This window comes from Notamacropus eugenii, chromosome 2 (assembly GCF_028372415.1).
Source record: "Notamacropus eugenii isolate mMacEug1 chromosome 2, mMacEug1.pri_v2, whole genome shotgun sequence".
NCBI classification, from domain to species: domain Eukaryota; kingdom Metazoa; phylum Chordata; class Mammalia; order Diprotodontia; family Macropodidae; genus Notamacropus; species Notamacropus eugenii.
In genome coordinates this window covers 387,691,437-387,711,353 of record NC_092873.1, presented here as the reverse complement: position 1 = coordinate 387,711,353, position 19,917 = coordinate 387,691,437, and the positions used below count along the sequence as shown (strand labels likewise).

The 19,917-nt window shown below is 38.6% G+C and overlaps 1 protein-coding gene across 1 annotated transcript in view; it reads left to right on the top strand.

The window, feature by feature from the left end:
- Positions 1-19,917, top strand: part of GALNT2 (polypeptide N-acetylgalactosaminyltransferase 2) — a 263,931-nt gene that overhangs the window by 206,435 nt on the left and 37,579 nt on the right. Inside the window, exons 6-8 of the mRNA XM_072647466.1 lie at positions 86-151; positions 9,679-9,800; positions 13,579-13,666. Coding sequence (XP_072503567.1) covers positions 86-151; positions 9,679-9,800; positions 13,579-13,666 — 276 coding nt within the window. The remainder of the gene's footprint in view (positions 1-85; positions 152-9,678; positions 9,801-13,578; positions 13,667-19,917) is intronic.

The following is a 19,917-nucleotide window of genomic DNA, read 5'->3' as shown; positions in this document are numbered from 1 at the left end:
AGCTGATTATACTTGCAATAAAACACATCTTTATAAAGCTCAGTTTCAGAATCTCATGTATTTTTTTTTTTTTTTTGCTTTTCAGCTGAGGATGGTGCTCTCTTGGGGAAGATTGAGAAAGTGCGGGTTCTTAGAAATGATCGGCGAGAAGGTAGATTGTTTATTATTAACTTATTTTTCTAAACAGCCTGATCTCTTTCAAAGTCTCATGGAACTTTGTTTTGCCAACAAAGTATAATTGTGTATGTATTTTTAGTTATTATTGAACTCAATGTATTTTAACTTAAGAAAAAAAAATGATCCCCTCTTGGCTTCCTATGTCTGGTCTATGTATGTATATAGCACCCAAAACTGGTTTCAAATCAGGTAACTACATGAAAAGCTTAACTGGTTGCATATTAAAATCTCACTCTCAATTATGACAGCAATTCTCTTTGGATTACCCCTTTTCTGTTTTGGAAAATTGTCCCTTTTTCATCATATAGGGTGCCTTGATTGGTCAACAGTTCCTTCGGGTGTTAGAATTTAGGTGAAAGCCATAAGATTTAGGAATGGCAAGTCTAATGACTTCTTGCTTCAAGCATCTGATTTTTATTTATCAGTGGTGCTTGAGTTTGACCACTAGGTGAAAGTGACCCATCTGAAGAAAGGAAAGTGCTTTCCTATTGGTGTACTTTTTCAGTTTTACAAATTCCTGTCTTACGAGCAGCCTGTGCAGTAGTTAAGATCATTGAGCATTCTTTATTGACAGTCATAAGCAAGATTTTTCCAAAGGTAGGAGTAAAACATGGAAACATTGAGAGAAGAAGCTTAAAGCTTAACATCTACTCAGCTTCTAATTTCTCAGAGCTGCTTGGGAGCTTGATGATTGGATAATACCTTGTTCATTCACAGTTTGGAGAAATTTTTTAGCTGACAGAGCTAAGATTTTTTTTTTCATTCTATATACATTCTGTCTTCTGTTTCCCTCTTGGGGCAGCAGTGCCCATTTATAAGATAACCAGCTGGAATTAGAGGTCAAAGCTATGGCCAAGGAATAAATTTTTGCCCCTGGGTTTTTCACCATGTGACACTGGACTAGTCCATAAGTGGATTGAACCTGTTCTATGGGCTTCATTATCTCTATATCCTTATCAGTCCTCTTAGTTTGAAAAGTATACATTATGCTCAATGCCTCAAATCTGGCCCCTCCTCTTTGAAACAGATCACCGTCCAAAGCTTCAAACAAATCAGAATTATATGACTGGATGGTCCATTTTCATGTTCAAACAATCTAGACCTAAGATACCTTACTTTACAATTTTGTATTGTTTACTAAAGCTGAGACATATTTTCCTATCTTACTACTTCCCACTGCAAGGGAGTAAAGTGATAACAATTGTTATTTTTAAACACTGATCATTTAATATTAGTAACAAAAGTAATAGCCACTATTTTCAGGGAGTGCTATTGGGGTAAAATATTCAGAAATTAAAAGATTGATTTTAAGGCAGTGATTCTTAACCTTTTTAGTGTCCTAGATCCCTTTGACAGTCTGGTGGAATTTATGGACCTCTTCTCAGAATAATGTTTTTAAATGAATAAATTAGACCATGTAGGATTGCAAAGAAAGCCAATTATATTGAAATACAGTTGCTACATTATTTAAAAAACAAATTCATGGGTGGGTCACTACTTGAACATCCAGGAGCTGGGATGCCGGAGTGATCAGTAAGTGCTCTCCCCTTCCCCCCATGACCGTGAGGGAACCATAAAATTCTTCCCCAGATTGATCCTGGATCAGTGGGAACAGCAGAAGGGGGCGGGTGGTCTCATAACACCAGAGGCTGGAGGGGTGGCAAAGGGGGATTCTTCCCACCGTGGTGGAGGCTATCTGGAGGGACAGACGACCCAGGGCAGAGAAAATTCGCTCTGAGACCCAAGCAAGCCTCAGCCCGGGAGACGAGCCCCAGGAGGGGCGGGAACACGCATTAGCCTCTAGGCGTGCCCCAGCCCTCCAGGGGAAAGGGAAGACAATAGGGAAGCTGCAATCACCAACCCCGGACCTTGCCTTTGCCTCAGGCCAGCTGAGGAGATATCCTGAGACCAGACCACACCTCCCACACACCTATCAAGCTAACCCCAGGGTTGATCTGGGAAACAACAACAACAACAACAAAAAAAAGCCTGCTTTTAGCCTAGACAAACATCAACTCAACTTAAAAGATCTGTATCTTCTGACTGAAAGAACCAAAAGCTACAACACTCAGCCAACATCATGAATCGGAAAAAGCAGACAAAAAGTGAAAAAACCATAGAATCTTTCTATGGGGATAAGGACCAAAACACAAACACCAAAGAGGTCAGAGCTGAGACTGTACTTCCATCTGAAACCTCAGATGGGACTATGAATTTCTCGCAAGCACAACTAGATTACCTGGAACGTCTGAAGAAGGATATAAAAGAAAAACTGGCCAATGATTTTAAAACTATAAAAAAAGAATTCACTGATGAGAACATCAATCTGAAAAAGAAAATTGAAGAAATGGAAAAGGAAGTTCAAAAATTAACTGGAGAGAATAATTCCCTAAAAGGAAGAGTTAATCAAACGGAAAAGGAAACTCAAAACCTAATAGGGAAAATTGATCAGATGGAAAAGGAAACCCAAAACCTAACTGGGAAAATTGGTCGAATGGAAAAAGAAGTACAAAAATTAAATGGAGAAAATAGCTCCTTAAAGGGAAAAATTGGCCAGATGGAAAAGGAGATGCGAAAGCTAACTGAAGAAAACAATACGATCAAGATTAGAATTGGGCAAGTAGAAACTAATGACTCAATGAGGCAACAAGAATCAGTCAAACAAAATCTAAAGAATGAAAAGATAGAAGAAAATCTAAAATATTTAATTGGAAAAACAACTGACCTGGAAAATAGATCCAGGAGAGAAAATCTAAGAATTATTGGCCTGCCAGAAACCCATGATGAAGAAAAGAGTCTGGACAATATCTTCCAGGAAATCATCAAGGAAAACTGCCCAGAAGTACTAGACTCAGAGGGCAAAATAGTCATCGAAAGAATCCACCGTTCCCCACCGGAAAGGGATCCCAAACTCAAAACCCCAAGAAATATAGTTGCCAAATTCCAGAGCTATCAAGTGAAGGAGAAAATACTACAAGCAGCCAGAAAGAAACAATTTAAATATCAAGGTCACACAGTCAGGATCACACAGGACCTTGCAGCTTCTACATTAAAAGATCGAAAGAATTGGAACCCAATATTCCATAAGGCAAAGGAGTTGGGACTCCAACCGAGGATCAACTACCCAGCAAAGTTCAGCATAACATTTCAGGCAAGGAGAAAGTCATTCAACGAAATAAGGGATTTCCAGAGCTTCCTGACCAAAACACCAGAACTCAATAGACAATTTGATCTTCAAATGCAGGTCTCCAGAGAATCATAAAAAGGTAAACAGAGGGGAAAAAACAAAAACAAAAACTTGCAACTCAATTAGGGCAAACTGTTTACCTCCCTATAAGGGAAGATGATACCTGTTAATCTTGAGAACTGTGCAGCTATTATGATAAAAGGGATATATGTAGAGGGAACGGGCATAAAGTAAATGATGTCATGTCAAAAATATGATTTAAGTATGAGAAGGGAATGTAATAGGAGGTGTGGAAAGGGGGAAGCAGAAAATGGCAAATTATATCACAGGAAGAAGTACAAAACTATAGTAGAGGGAAGGAGGGGAGGGAGATGAGCATTGTTTGAGAGGTACTCTCATCTGATTTGTTCAAAGGAGGGAACAATAATCTTAAGCAGATAATCCTAACTAGCTCTATAGGTAGTAGGAGGGGAAGGGGGAAGAAAGGGGAGGGTGGCTAAAAGGGAGGAAAGAAGCAATAAGAGTAAAGGGGACTAAAAGGGAGGGGGGCTAAAAGAAGGAGGGGAAGGCTGCAGGAGGAGGGGGAGAAAAGTGAATACTATTGAGGAGGGGAAGGGAGACGGGAGAGTTAAAAGCACAAATGGTGGGAAAGAGGGTGGAGGGAAATACACAGATTGTAATCATAACTGTGAATGTGAATGGGATGAACTCTCCCATAAAACGGAGACGGATAGCAGAATGGATTAAAAGCCATAATCCAACAATATGCTGCTTACAAGAAACACATTTGAAACGGGGGGATACACATAGGATAAAGGTCAAAGGATGGAGCAGAATATATTGTGCCTCAGCTCATGTAAGAAAGGCAGGAGTAGCAATCCTAATCTCAGACAAAGCAAAAGCAGAAATAGATCTAATCAAAAGGGATAAGGATGGAAACTATATCCTACTAAAAGGCACCATAGACAATGAAGCAATATCATTACTAAACATGTATGCTCCAAGTGGTATAGCATCCAGATTCTTAGAGGAGAGGTCGGGGGAGTTGAAGGAAGAAATTGATAGCAAAACTATACTAGTGGGGGACCTCAAGCTCCCCCTCTCTGAACTAGATAAATCCAACCTCAAAACAAACAAGAAAGAGGTTAAGGAGGTAAATAAAACTCTGGATAAGGTAGATATGATAGATCTTTGGAGAAAATTAAATGGGAATAGAAAGGAATATACCTTTTTCTCAGCGGTACATGGAACATTTACAAAAATTGACCATGTACTAGGACATAAAAATCTCACAATCCAGTGCAGAAAGGTAGAGATAATCAATGCATCCTTTTCAGATCATAATGCATTAAAAATTACATGTAATAAAAGGCCATGGAAAGAGAAACCAAAAATCAATTGGAAACTAAATAATCTAATTCTAAAGAAGGATTGGGTTAAAGAAGAAATCATAGAAACAATCAACAACTTCATTCAAGAGAATGACAATAGTGAGACAACATACCAAAACTTATGGGACACTGCAAAAGCAGTTATTAGGGGAAGTTTTATATCTCTGAATGCTTACATAAATAAAATAGAGAAAGAGGAGATCAATGACTTAGGCTTGCAGTTGAAAAAGCTAGAAAAAGAACAAATTGAAAATCCCCAAGTAAATACCAAATTAGAAATACTGAAAACCAAAGGAGAGATTAATAAAATTGAAATAAAGAAAACTATTGAATTAATAAATAAAACCAATAGTTGGTTTTATGAAAAAACTAATAAAATTGATAAACCTTTGGTTAATCTGATCAAAAAAAAGAAAGAAGAAAACCAAATTACTAACATTAAAAATGAAAGGGGTGAACTCACCTCCAATGAGGAGGAAATTAAAACAATAATTAGAAACTACTTTGCCCAACTTTATGCCCACAAATTCGACAATCTAAACGAGATGGATGAATATTTTAAAAAATACAAATTGCCCAGATTAACAGAAGAGGAAGTTGAATACTTAAACAACCCCATCTCAGAAAAAGAAATTGAACAAGCCATCAATGAACTCCCTAGGAAAAAATCTCCAGGGCCAGATGGATTCACAAGTGAATTCTATCAAACATTTAAAGAACAGTTAATTCCAATACTACATACACTATTCTTGAAAATTGGGGAAGAAGGAGTCCTCCCAAATTCTTTCTATGATACAAATATGGTTTTGATACCCAAACCAGGAAGAGACAAAACAGAGAAAGAAAATTATAGACCAATTTCCCTAATGAATATAGATGCAAAAATTTTAAATAAGATTTTAGCAAAACGAATACAGCATCTTATCACGAGATTAATACATTATGATCAGGTAGGATTCATACCAGGACTACAGGGCTGGTTCAATATTAGGAAAACTATTAGCATTATCGATCACATCAACAACAAAGCTAACAAAAACCACATGATTATCTCAATAGATGCAGAAAAAGCTTTTGACAAAATACAACATCCATTCCTACTAAAAACATTGGAGAACGTAGGAATAAAGGGAACTTTCCATAAAATAATAAGCAGTATCTATCTAAAACCTTCAGCAAGCATTATATGCAATGGGGATAAGCTAGATGCATTCCCAATAAGATCAGGGGTGAAACAAGGTTGTCCATTATCACCACTATTATTCAATATGGTACTAGAAATGTTAGCTGTAGCAATTAGACAAGATAAAGATATTCAAGGAATTAGAATAGCCAAAGAAGAAACTAAGTTATCACTCTTTGCAGATGATATGATGATTTACCTAGAGAATCCCAGAGATTCAAGTAAAAAATTACTTGAATTAATAAACAACTTTGGCAAAGTTGCAGGGTACAAAATAAACCCACACAAATCTTCTGCATTCCTATATATTAGCAACAAAGTTCAACAGCAAGAGATAGAAAGAGAAATCCCATTTAAAGTTAGGGTAGACAGTATAAAATACTTAGGAGTCTACCTGCCAAAACAAACCCAGGGACTATATGAACACAATTACAAGACACTTTTTGCACAAATAAAGTCAGATTTAAGTAAGTGGAAAAACATTAGTTGCTCATGGGTAGGCCGTGCTAATATAATAAAAATGACAATTCTACCCAAATTAATATACTTATTTAGTGCCATACCAATTAAACTATCAGACAATTACTTTCTAGAGCTGGATAAAATAATATCAAAATTCATTTGGAAAAACAAAAGGTCCAGAATATCAAAGGGACTAATGAAAAGAAATGCCTGGGAAGGTGGCCTAGCGCTACCAGACCTTAAACTGTACTATAAAGCAGCAATTATCAAAACCACTTGGTATTGGCTAAGAAACAGAGAGGTAGACAAGTGGAATAGACTTGGCACTCAAGATGCAGTAGGCAAGGAATATAGCAACCTTCTGTTTGATAAACCCAAGGACCCCAGCTTCTGGGATAAGAACTCATTGTTTGACAAAAATTGCTGGGAAAACTGGATAACAGTGTGGCGGAAATTAGGCATAGACCCATACCTGACACCGTACACAAGAATAAAGTCCAAATGGGTACATGATTTAGGTATAAAGATTGATACCATGAATAAACTGGAGAAGCAAGGAATAGTGTATTTATCAGATCTATGGAGAAGGGAAGAATTCTTTACTAAAGGAGAGATAGAATGCATTATGAAATGCAAAATGGATAACTTTGATTACATTAAACTGAGAAGTTTTTGCACAACCAAACCCAATGCAACCAAAATCCGGAGGGATGTAGTAAATTGGGAAAAAATTTTTACAGCTAAGCTCGGGGATAAAGGCCTCATTTCTAGAATATATAGAGAACTGACCCAAATGTATAATCATACAAGTCATTCCCCAATTGATAAATGGTCAAAGGATATGAACAGGCAATTTTCAGAGGAAGAAATTAAAGCTATCTATAATCATATGAAAAAATGCTCTAAATCACTATTGGTTAGAGAGATGCAAATCAAAACAACTCTGAGGTACCACATCACACCTATAAGATTGGCAAACATGACAGAACAAGAAAATGATAAATGCTGGAGAGGATGTGGGAGAGTTGGAACACTAATTCATTGTTGGTGGAGCTGTGAGCGCATCCAACCATTCTGGAGAGCAATTTGGAACTATGCCCAAAGGGCTACAAAAATGTGCATACCCTTTGACCCAGCAATATCGCTACTAGGACTATATCCCCAAGAGATCATAAAAATGGGAAAGGGTCCCACATGTACAAAAATATTTATAGCAGCACTCTATGTAGTTGCCAAAAACTGGAAGTCAGGGGGATGTTCATCAATTGGGGAATGGCTGAATAAATTATGGTATATGAATGTAATGGAGTACTATTGTGCCATAAGAAATGATGAACAAGAAGACTTCAGAGAGGCCTGGAAGGACTTATATGACCTGATGCTGAGTGAAAGGAGCAGAACCAGGAGAACTTTATGCACAGCAACAACCACAGTGTGTGAGAGTTTTTTCTGGTAGACTTAGATTTTTGTAATAACACAAGAACTTCTGAAAAAAAAAAAAAATCCCAATGGTGGACCTCAAGGCAAAATGCCTTCCACACTCAGAGAGAGAAATATGGAAGTCACTCACATAATGTAGCAGATCATGTTTGTGTATGTGTATCTGTTTGTGTATCATGTTCTGATTTGTTATACGGATTCTTTCATTTATCTTAGTCTGACTACATAGCATGACTATAGTGAAAATATACTCAATAGGAAAGTATATGTAGAATCTATACAGAATTGTATGCAGTCGTGGGGAGGGAGGGAGGTAGTGGGGGGTGGGTGGGGAGGGATAAAATCGCAATTGTATGGCAGTGATTGTTAAACATTAAAAAAATTTAAAAAAAGAAAATATAAAAAAAAAAATAAAAAAAATATATATATAAAAAAAAAAAACAAATTCATGGGTGCCAGGTTAAGAACCTCTGTCTTAATGTGTAAATTTTTTCACAGTTTGGTGAGTTGGCATAATTCAAATGGGGAGAGCCCCTGTCAACACAGAGAAAATCAGATTCTGGTCAAGACCTGTAAAATATATATAAAATGCTCCGTATTTGCATGTGTGACCAGGTAATTTAGTGGTTTTGACTTTGGTTTTACTGAGACAATGCTCATGAACTTGACCCTTAGGTGGAGCCAGTCACCTTCCCTTTGTCTTGTGACTGAAGACTATCACTTAGGAAGGTGTGCCTCATTCACCAAATGGTTCAACTAAGCATCAGAGAAAATGCATCTTCCCCTCCTGGGGAGTGAGGGGTGGGAAACACTTAAAATATGTCCAACCCTTCCTGATTGTGAATCAGTAGCACTATTTTTATGTATCAAGGATGGTATGTACAATAGGAATCCATTGTGACTGGAGGGCCAGGGAACAAGTACGGTCGTTCTGAAGGAAATGATTGTAAGAGAGAGAGAGAAGTGCTCTATAACCATGGTGTCAAACTTAGATAGAAACAGGAGCCATGAATCCATACGTAAGGATCCCTGAGGGCTGCATATTGACTTAGTTTTAAAGTGTAATGTAGGGTTATCTATGTTTTATTGTATTTTTATTTATTTTGGTAAATATTTTCCAATTACATTTTCATTCAGTTCCTGCCTTACTCTGCAGCGTGGCGGGCTGCGTGCCGTGGGCCGTATGTCTGACACTCTTGTTCTGCTTTGCAGTCTGCAATCGCATGATTTGACTCACAACATAATTGGTTTTGTCTTATGGCAAAGGGGCCTTATAACTGTGTCTTAATGTGTGAATACCACACCTACATACACATATCATAGTACATGTATACATGTCATATGTTACATATGTGTAAGCTGATATTGTTCAACCTTAGAACAGAAAAATTTGTGATTTCTATCACTAAATTAGCACTATGAAAGATCAGCAGTTATTGACACTTCAGATGTGTAGACAACAAGTCTCCGAGCCCAGTTAATGAGCAAACCCTCTCTGTTCTCTGCAAAACAGTTTTTTTAAAATTATTGTTTCTGTTGATATATCCATCTGCCTTTAATTAGATGACAGCCTTTCTCAAAAGATAGTTGTTCTCTCTATAGGTTCTTTACCTTAAAAAAAAAAAGCTACAAACAGTTTTCTGTCTCAACAACCACAGGGTGGTATTGATCCTTTCAGCCTGACACAGAACGTGAAACCTCCAGCCCTGCAAGTGGCCTGTAAAGGTTTTGTGGAGGGAAATGTATAGATGGTGCCTGCTAGCATACATTACTTTTGTTGTTTTTCACAGAGGATATAGATTCCTGCCCCTGACCAGCTTCTGCATTCTCCCTCACAGGCTTGATGCGCTCTCGGGTCCGAGGGGCGGATGCAGCACAGGCTAAAGTCCTGACGTTCTTGGACAGTCATTGTGAATGCAATGAGCACTGGCTAGAACCCCTCCTGGAGAGGGTAGCAGAGGTGAGTGATGAAGAGCCCTAAGGTGCAAAGGCTTGGAGGACCACTCAGTTCCTGGTGTTTATTTATGCTGAGTGAAGTGAGGCAAGAAACACTGTTGGTGGCATTTGTTTGCTATCGCATTAGACCAAATGAAAAATAAATGTAGTTGAGGGAGGGAAGGAGGAGGTCAGAACTCTTCCCTGTTGGTAATGAGTGCATGGTCAGAGCCTTCATTTCATTTACAGAAATCCTGTTCTGTTGGGAGTCTCTCTTTTATTTACCTGAAGTTTGAGGGTGAACTGTAGAGTAGTCTGTTAGGGATAGAGTCAAGGCCTTTATTTACCCTCAAGAAAAGACTGTGGCTAGAAAGAGGCTTTATGAGTATTCCAGGTGAGAAAGAAGTCCTGACAGTAACCTCCACCATGCAGCTACTTTCTTCAATCCACGTGGGTTCCATTTTCTACCATCCCCCATTCTTCACTTCTTCTTGTTCAGTCATGTTTAACTCTTCATGACCTCATGAACCATAGCCAGGCCCTGTACTGTTCCTGGGGTTTTCTTGGCAAAGATACTGGAGGGTTTGCCATTTCTGTATCATCTTTTGTCAGAACTCCCCACTATGACCTATCTCTCCTGGCTTTGCATAGCTCATGATTTCATTGAGTTATTCAAGCTCATGAAAAGGCAGTGATCCTTCTTGATTGAAAGCACCCAAAGACAGTTGCAAAGAGAAAGGAAAGGGGTCTAGTTGGGTCTGCCACCCTTTAATAGGTTACCTGCTGATTTACGTTATGTGTGCTTTATGTCTTATAGCAGTTGTGTCAGACTTAAGTAGAAAGCCAGTAATCTGTATTGTAAGGATCCCTAAAGACTGCAAATAAGTTTGGTTTTAAAATCTGTATTTCATTATATTTTTATTTATTTTGTTAGCTATTTCCTATCTACATTTTAATTTGGTTTGGGCTGCATTCAGGATTGCTGTGGCCCACATGCATCAGGGCCTTCAGTGTGACACCTCTGTCTTACAGCAACTAGTGGTGTTCCTCCTTGACATCTTATTTCTTTCTGTCATGCTTGCCATTTTGCTTAATTCCTCATTCACCACAAATACTTGACAAATTCATCAGAGATTAATAATAAAAAAAGGTAAAAGTACAAAAATAGAACTAGTTTGTCTTTGGGTAACTGTGGAAAGCATTAGTGGGGGATTGAAGGGTCACGACATGAGCAGAATGTCAATCATTATTCTACTTCTGCATCTGAAATTATAACTAGGGTACTCATGGGCATAAGTGATATGGAATTCTCCTTGCCAAAACCGTAAACATTCAGCAAGTGAGCACAGGTGATTAAGATATTTAATGTTAACAAATTCACGTTTTATCCAAAGTAGTGAGTAATTGAGTTAATTGAGTGGTGGTTTTAAGATTGAAGTGGGTTTCACTATTCTAATAAGGGAGCTACTTACTTGGTCCCATTTCTCTGCCTTAAGACTCTAAACAAAGGCTTGATGGCCGCTCATGGATCATGTTGTATGGGGGACTAGAACATTGAAGGCCCTTCCAGCTCTGTAAATCTGTGAAGATACTTAGAACAGTTCTAATGTTGTAGCAAATAGTTCTTTCCATTCCCCTTTTGATGATTAGTTTTCTTTGACGTCTAACTTCATGGAACTTCCTATGATGCTAATCCTGTGTTTTTCATATTTCTGAAAGAAATGACTGTATGATATTGACACCAGAGTCTAGTTCTAAAGATAGTTCAATAGACAGATGCCTGGACCTAAAACTAGAAAAACCCAAGTTCATATCTTGCTTTAGAGGCTTACTAGATGTAAGACCCTGGGCAAGTCACTATCTCTGTCTGCCTTAATTTCCCCATCCATAAAATGGGAGTAACAATAATATTTCTGTAGCACTTTAACATTTGCAAAGCACTTTAAAAACATTATCTCATTTTATACTTACAGTAATCCTAGAAAGCAGGCACTGTTATTATTTCCATTTTTCAGATAAGGAAACTGAGGCTGAGAGATAAAGAGATTTCCCCAGGGTGACCCAGCTAGTAAGTATTTTTCCTGACTCCAAATTCAGCAGTCTAACCACTGCACCATCTAGCTGCCCAATAAGGCCTACTTCACAAGGTTGTTGTGAAGGTAAAATGACAGAATATTTGTAAAGCATTTTGCCCACCATAAAGCACTGCTTAAGTGTGAGGTATTATTATCAACATCATCATTAGCTTTACTCTGGGGGAATCTTTTCCTTGCAGTACATTTAGTTTACTAGAGAAGTTAGTGACTTACACGAACAGTTGCCACAATAACCAGAAGTCCCTAACAGATCATCAGAGGCTACAGGAAAAATATTGTATCTACTCCAGCCAATATTCTGTCCTCTCCATCTGAGAGAACTTAGATCATGACGGTCCTTAATCATAAGTTTAGAAAGTGCCCCTTTTGCATCTCTGTGTGTTGGACTCTAGATGGCTGCCTATAATGCCTCCCTCTAGTCCTCTTATGAAGAAGAATGATCAACTAAGTGGCCCTGCCAAAGCTAGATAGAACATAGGTCAGTCTTTGCAGTCTGCAAAAATTTTACCACCAGAAGTCCTTCTCGAAACCTGTAAACTTCAAAAATTGCCCCCACAATCAGTGCAGTATTTTCAGAATTCCAACTGATGACTTGTGTTTTTTCTATTTTTATTCCATACGTACATACATAAATACATGTAAAAATACGTGAGTGGTATTCTTATAGAACTTCAACTCTTTCTTACTCTTTTCAGCCCATCTTTCCATGATTCTTTTCCTCTCCCTATCTCCCCACCCTCTATGTGATTTAATTTTATTTCTTGAAAATGTCTACCTTTCAGACAGTTCTGAAGAGTCCTAGCCCTATTTTCCACACTACCAAGTCTTTGCTCAGTATTACTGAGCATTCCTTATTAATTTGTTTGACCAAGTCCTTTATCATCCTTTTGGCTAACAAAGCGGTCCTTCAGTTAATTGCTCTAGAGGGAAAATTAACTTTTTGTTGTCCTTCCAAGCTAAGCAGAGTCATACTGTTTCATGTTTGCAATCAATGTCAGTTTAACGTCAAAATTTGGAAAGGTCAGCAATTAAAAGTCATTATGAACTCTTATCAAGAAAATGACAGCAGTAGTATGTGAAATGACTAAGAAAATACTTTCATAAAATCATGGGAAGACAGTCTCCTTGTTCATTTTCTGTCCCCACTGCTTATCTCTTTTCATATCACAGATGTGCCCATGGAAGTTTATTCTTTGCATGGCTGCATCTCTGTGCTGCCTGTGTATCCATATCAGATTGTAAGTCCGAGGAGTAGCGTCCTTGCTTCTGTTTCATATCAGCTAACACATTGTTGAATTGAATTAATTCAGGTTGAGCCTAAATTCTGTCAAAATGAAATCTACTTTCTGATGATAATTTAGACATTTTGGAAAGCTCCATTAATTTATGTCACTAGGAAAGGTATCTGAAATGGTTGCCTACCAGCCCTCTGCCGCTAGGCAGGCAAATATCTGAATCATCCAGGACAAATTTTTTTTGTTTTCAATGAATTATTATTCATATGGTATTCAAATTGCAACAAATAACAAATATAAGGGAGACAAAGAATGGACATTTAATGTGTATACACCAAAAAGGCTTGTCAGATAATGGATCCATTGATTTGCCTTATTTCATTGTAACACTAACAAAGCTTTTCTCTATGTTGTACTTTGAGTAACTTATTTACTTGTGGTTTTTTTCCCCAAAATTCAATATTTATTTTAGGACAAGACCCGGGTTGTGTCACCTATCATTGATGTCATTAATATGGATAACTTTCAGTACGTGGGGGCTTCAGCTGACTTAAAAGGCGGTATGTGTCTGTAATATGAGTTCACTGAATCCATTTTGATCTATGTCAATTTAATTCTATCCCACTGCTGTCATTCATTCCACAATCACTACTTTGGTGTCTACTATGTTCTAGACGCTGGGAATACAAAGGCAAAAACCAAAACAATCCTTACTCTCAGAAAGCTTACATTCTATAGGAGGTGAGGGTGTCAGTTCACACTGAGAAATCAAAATAAGGTAAATACAAAATAATGGCATTGGTGGAGGTGAGAGAGAACATCAGGAAAGGTCTCAGGAAGAAGGCAGCCCTTGGGCATAGCCTAGAAGGGGATTGTAGTAGGTAGAGGTGAGACAGAAGGAACAACTTGTTCGAATTCATAGAGAAAGCAGATGCAATGTCATATATAAGCAACTGTGAGTGGCCCATTTTGGCTTGACTATATAGTGCACGGTGGGGAATAATGTGAAATAAGCCTGGAGAAAATAGTGGAGCCATATGGCAAAGGGCTTTCAGTCCCAACCGGAATAGTTCTTATTTTTTTCTAGAAACAATAGGAAGCCCCTGAAATTTCTTGAATGGAGGAGTGACATGATCAGATCAGACAGCTTCATTAGGAATATCAGTTTATTAGTTAGTGGAGGATGGATCTGAGATAAGGGAGTTTTGAGAGAGACCAATTAACAGGGGATTGCAGTTGTCCAGGTGAGGTCATGAGGTAAAATCAACACTTCCAATAAAACTTGGCCATTGAGTGGTTATATGAGGAGGAAGGGAAAGAGAAGAATCCAGGGTAACTCCAAGGTTGTAAACTTCAATGTCTAGAAGGATAATGGGGGCCTCAGCAAAAATAGTGAAGTTAGAGGCAGAGGCAGGTTTTAGTGAAAAGATAATAAATTCTCTTTTGAACATGCCTATCTTAATTCAGTTGCCCTATCAGGCTGTCCCATCCCCTTGGAGATGTCTTGAATATTTGGTGATATGGGAATGGATTTCAGAGAGATGCTAGAGGTAGGAGTCATAGAGACCATAATTGAATCCATGAGAGCTAATGAGATTACCGAGAAAGGGTCATAAGATTATAGATTTAGAGCTTGAAAATATAAAAGGAAAATGGAAGTCCCAATGTAGAAGCTATGTTGGATGTCCACAGTTAGGAGACAGGACATGGGATCATAAAACGAGAGGTGGAAAACCCTCTGAGGCTATTTAGTCCAATAACTAGCCCATCCTCAGTTTTACAGATGAGGAATCTAAAGTCTAGACTGGTTAAATGACTTGCTCAAGGTTATTTCAGGTATTAAATGACTGGCAGCATTTGAACTTGCATCTTCCAACTCATAATGCTTGTAACACTGGGCTACCTTTCCTCATGGGTGAAGATCCAGCAAAGGAGATTGGAGAAGGAGCAACCTGACAGGCAGAAAGAGAGCCAGGAGAGGATGTCATGAAAACGTAGAGAGGAGGGAAGGGATTTTTTTTTTTAAATTATTTTAATTTTGAACTTAACACAAAATCAAGTCAACAAGCTTTTATAAAGCATCTATGATAAACCAAATAAGCACTGAAAAATTATAAAAGAAGACAAAAATTTTCCTGGCTTTCAAGGAGCTAATGGGGCAAAGAGCTATGTGATAGATAGATGGATAGATGAATGGATGGAGGAATAGATGTGTGAACACATACATATACATACATATATATAAATATACATACATGTATGTATGCATACACACGCACACACACGCACACACACACTAGAAATTATCAACAGAGGGAAGGCGTTACCATTGAGGAGGGTCAGGAAAGGCTTCTTATAAAAGGTGAACTTGAACGACGCCAGAAGGCTCAAGGGAAAAGGGAAAGAATTACCAGCATGGGGGACAGCATTGCTTTATAGAAAGTAGAGCAGAGGAAAAGAAGATTGTGTGTGTAACGACAATTCACTCTCAAATACAGCTTACTTTTCTTTTTAAAGTAAATAATAACTTCAATTAATCAGTAAAGTATTAAGCACCTACTATGTGCCAGGCACCATGCTAGGCATTGGAGATACAAATATAAAGATTGAAACAATTTTTAAAAAAATGGAAACAATCCCTACTTGCATTCTAATGGGGGTAACAGCAATTACATGTAGAAGTATATACATAATAAGCATGTGGATACATATATCTAATATGCACACACAGTGTATTTAGATAAAAGGTAGATAGGGAGGGAAGAAGCATTAGCAGCTGGAGCCATGGTGGGCGGGGAAGGGGTTTGGCAGGAAACGTGTCAGGCAGAATATTTGTTCCTCAGTTGCATGTTAAAAGAAGAGAGGGTTCTCTAAGACAGAGAGAAGGAGGTAGTACATCCAGACATGGGGAATATCCAGTGCAGAAAGGCACAGACATGGGGGAGGGAACTTCATGAATAAGGAACAGAGAGGTCAGTTTGGGTAGATCTCAAAGTACAAGAATGAGGATAATGTCCGTTGAAGCTGGCAAGATAGGTTTATGATTTTAAAAGCCAAAGAGAGGAGTTTATTTTTGACCCCTGGGCAATAGGAAGCTGCTGAGGTTGGCTGGGTAAGGGAGGCATGGTCTGATTTGCATTTAAAGAAAATTGCTTTGTCAGCAGTGTGTAGGATGGGCTAGAGTGATGAGGTGCTTGAGGCAGAGAGACCAATTAGGAAGCTGTTGCAATAGTCTAGGTGGGAGATGATGAGGGCCTAAACAAATGTGGTGACCAAGTGGGTGGAAAGAAGGCGTCAGATGTGGGACAATTTGTAAAGATAGAAATGGCAAGATTAGACAGTTGGATGCGTGAGGTGAGGAAGAGTAAAGAGCTGAGGATAAGGCTGAGATGGTAACCCCAAGACACTGGAAGAATGGTGGTGCTTTCAACAGAAATAAGAAAGTTTGAAAGCCAGGAGGGCCTAGGCCCTAGGTAGACAGATAATGAGTTTTGCTTTAGACATGTTCAATTTAAGAGTTCTCTGGGACATAATAAGATGAAATGTCCAGTAGGCAATTGGTGCTGTGGGACTTCAGCTTGTTGAAGATTCTGAAGCTGGTTATATAGTTCTGTGAAATAACTTGAATGGAAATGGTGTTTAACCCCACGGGGATCAATGAGGTTGCTGAACCTATAGACAAGAGGACATAGGAGATAATTGTGGGGTACACCCACAGTTAGGAAGGGTGATATGGATGATGAGGTGACAGAAGAGATAGAGGAGTCAGACAGGTAGAACCAAGAGAGAGTAAAATGTCATAAAGAAAGAAAGATCTAAGAGGACAGTGTGGTTGTTAGTGCCAGAAGCACTAAGTTGAGAAGGACCCTGTGAAAGAAACATTGGATTTGGCAGCTTGAGTGTTGTAAAAAAAGGTTTTCACTGAGGGGTGAGGTCAAATGCCAGATTCCAAAGGGTGAGAGAAGTGGAGGCAGTGAGTGTAAACAACTTTTTCAAGGAATTTGGCTGAGAAAAGGAGGAGAAATATGGGACTCTCTCTTGTATATATGTATATATGGGTCTGGTGAAGGTTTCTGGAGGAGGGGGGAGACTTGGGCATATTTGAAGGGTGAAGGGAAATAGTTAAAGAGCACATGATTGATGATGGAATAACTTCCACCAATGCTACTTTCAAAGTTATCTTGCTTGTCTGTAGTATTTCTTTCTGATTTTCCTTCTGTTCTTTTTCATGCATTTTAAAATTTTTATTTTTCACTTATGGAATAAAACAAACATTTCCATAACATAGTATGATAAAGATGTTTATGCAAGAAACTACAAATCTGTTACATACAATTTGTTATTCCTTTTAAATATGTGATAAAGTTATGTAAATTTCTTTTTTTCCCTTCCTCCCTCAAAGAACCTCTTTTATTTTTCTCTTTTGGTAAACTTTCGCAGACCTCCTAAGTCCCCCAGACCCCCTACTTTCTTTCACCCAAATGAAAAACCAGGCAAACTCTTGTGACGTCATGTCTTTTCACTTCATTGAGTGAAGGGCAGGGGGCAGTTAGGAGGTAGGGGGTTGTGAAAGCAGAATTAGCTGTACCCCAAAATACTTCTTCCTCTGCACCTGGGGCCCATCCCCTTCTCTGTCAGGAGGTGGACAGCATGCTTCAACCATTAGTCAGGGAGCAGAAAATGGTCAGTAGGGTCAAAGGTTACAAATACATCAGTCAAACAGTCAGCAAGTCTTCATTCAATCAAAGAACAAGTATTTATTAAGCATCTCCTACATTCCAGGCACTGTGCTAAGCACTGGGGATAAGAAATGAAAGGAGTGTGCATTCTAACAGGGGAAGCAAAAGGCACGTATTCAAGCATAGGCAAGATAAATATAAAGGGAATGTGTACAAACAAATCCAAAATAATTAAATCTATGGTGGTTTGAAGGGGAGGGCACTGCCGTTTGGAGTGGGAGGAAGGAGGGCCAGGGAAGACTTTGGTTAGAAAGCGATATTTATTAAACACCTACTAAGCGCCAGGCACTGCACTAGGGGAAGAGAATAAGCATTTATATGGTGCCTCCTCTGTGGCAGACACCGCTCAGAGCACTTTACAAATATCCTCACAACCAAGAAAAACCTGCAAGGTGAGAAAACTGAGGCAGACAGGGGTTAAGTGACACAGCTAGTGAGTATCTGAGGCCACATTTGAACTCAGGTCTTCCCAAATCCAGGCACCAAGCTCTATCCATTGATCCAATTGGCTACCTCAACTGCTTCTTCCTCTTTTTAGAAAGGTAGTAATTTCAGAATATTTCGACTGTTGAAGTGCTAAGCGCAGTTCCTCAGTGCCAAAAAAGAAGGAAAGAAATGTTTGGTTTTGGAGAGGGTTTTTGTTGTTAGCTTTTAGAGATAGGGTTCTGGAGGAGATGAGAGGTATTTCAATTCTTAAAAATAAACAAATTTCTTTTTAAATTTATTTTATGCCTTCACCTTTCAGATTACCTTGACTCTGAATATATTTTATATTTTATATTTTATATGCCTGATTACTTACATGTTTTCTTTCCTTGAGGCTAGGGGCTTTTTTTTGGTCATTATTTGTATCTCTGCACATAGCACAGTGCCTAGGACATGGCAAGCATGGTTGTTGGCTTACTATTTTATTATCACATAGGGAGTTTCTTCCCATTACTCCTGTAATAATTGCCTGTGCTGCTACCCAGCCTCACCTTAGGAAGCAAAGGAAGGAGAGAGCACCAGGCTTTTCTCATGCTAACCACCTAACCAGTCTGACCCACATTTGCCCTCCCCTTTCTCCGTCTACCGCAAAGAATGCTATCCAGAATTCATGAGATTCGCCAGACTGGCCCTGTGGCCAGATTTGTCCTTCAGCATCCCATATCCCCTTCATGATCTCGCTATCCTGTCACTTCCCAAATACCTCAGTACCACTCCCTGATGCCCAGCCAGCCTCTCCTGCAATACCTCTTTTCTGATGGCATTCATATAGGAGACCTTTGCTTCCACTCTATCAGAACCTACTCATCTTGTTCCCTCAGGATGGTGTTCTCTACTAAATGATACTGAATTCATTAGATGTAATAATCCATGCTAATATGTTAACTAGTTAACATGCTGTATCAGAGCATGGTACTATAACTCAAAGGCAGCAGGATGCCTTAAACCAATTAAAATATACAAGTTCCCTTTGAAGATAATGACAATTATTTTAGGTGCAGTAGAAGGCAGATAATTTTGATCAAGGGGCCCTTTTTCCATCAAATCATGTCATGTTAGAGCTTTTTTTCTTTTTAATCTATATGTAAGATCAGGCCAGAGGACAAAAGCCTCTGTCTTCTCATGAGAAGCCAATGAGGTGATGTCTGGTTATTTTTCCCTTAAATATCTTAGGTAATTAATTCTTTCCAGAAACTAAAATACAGATACTTTCTTATTATAAACATTAATATTAGAAGAGAACCAGCCCCTGGACCACCTGTGGAATTCTGCAGGAGCCAATGAGGCCTCCCAGACCACACTTGGAGAATTTGTGTTCTGACATCTTGTACTTCTTTTTCACCGGATGGGTGGGACTATAGGGTCTCAGACCTGTAGAGCTTATTAAAACAGCCTCCTATGGATCACAGCACTTTGGTCCATTCTAAAAGGGCTTGGGTATTTTCTCCCCCTATAATTATGAGAGAGATGCTGGGGCAGTTTTTTTTTATTATTATTAATTTTTTTAGGGAAAGAGTTCTATGCTCTTTATTCCAAGTATTTGAATCCTTTCTAAAATAGCCATTATTTTGTGGTACAGAGGACCT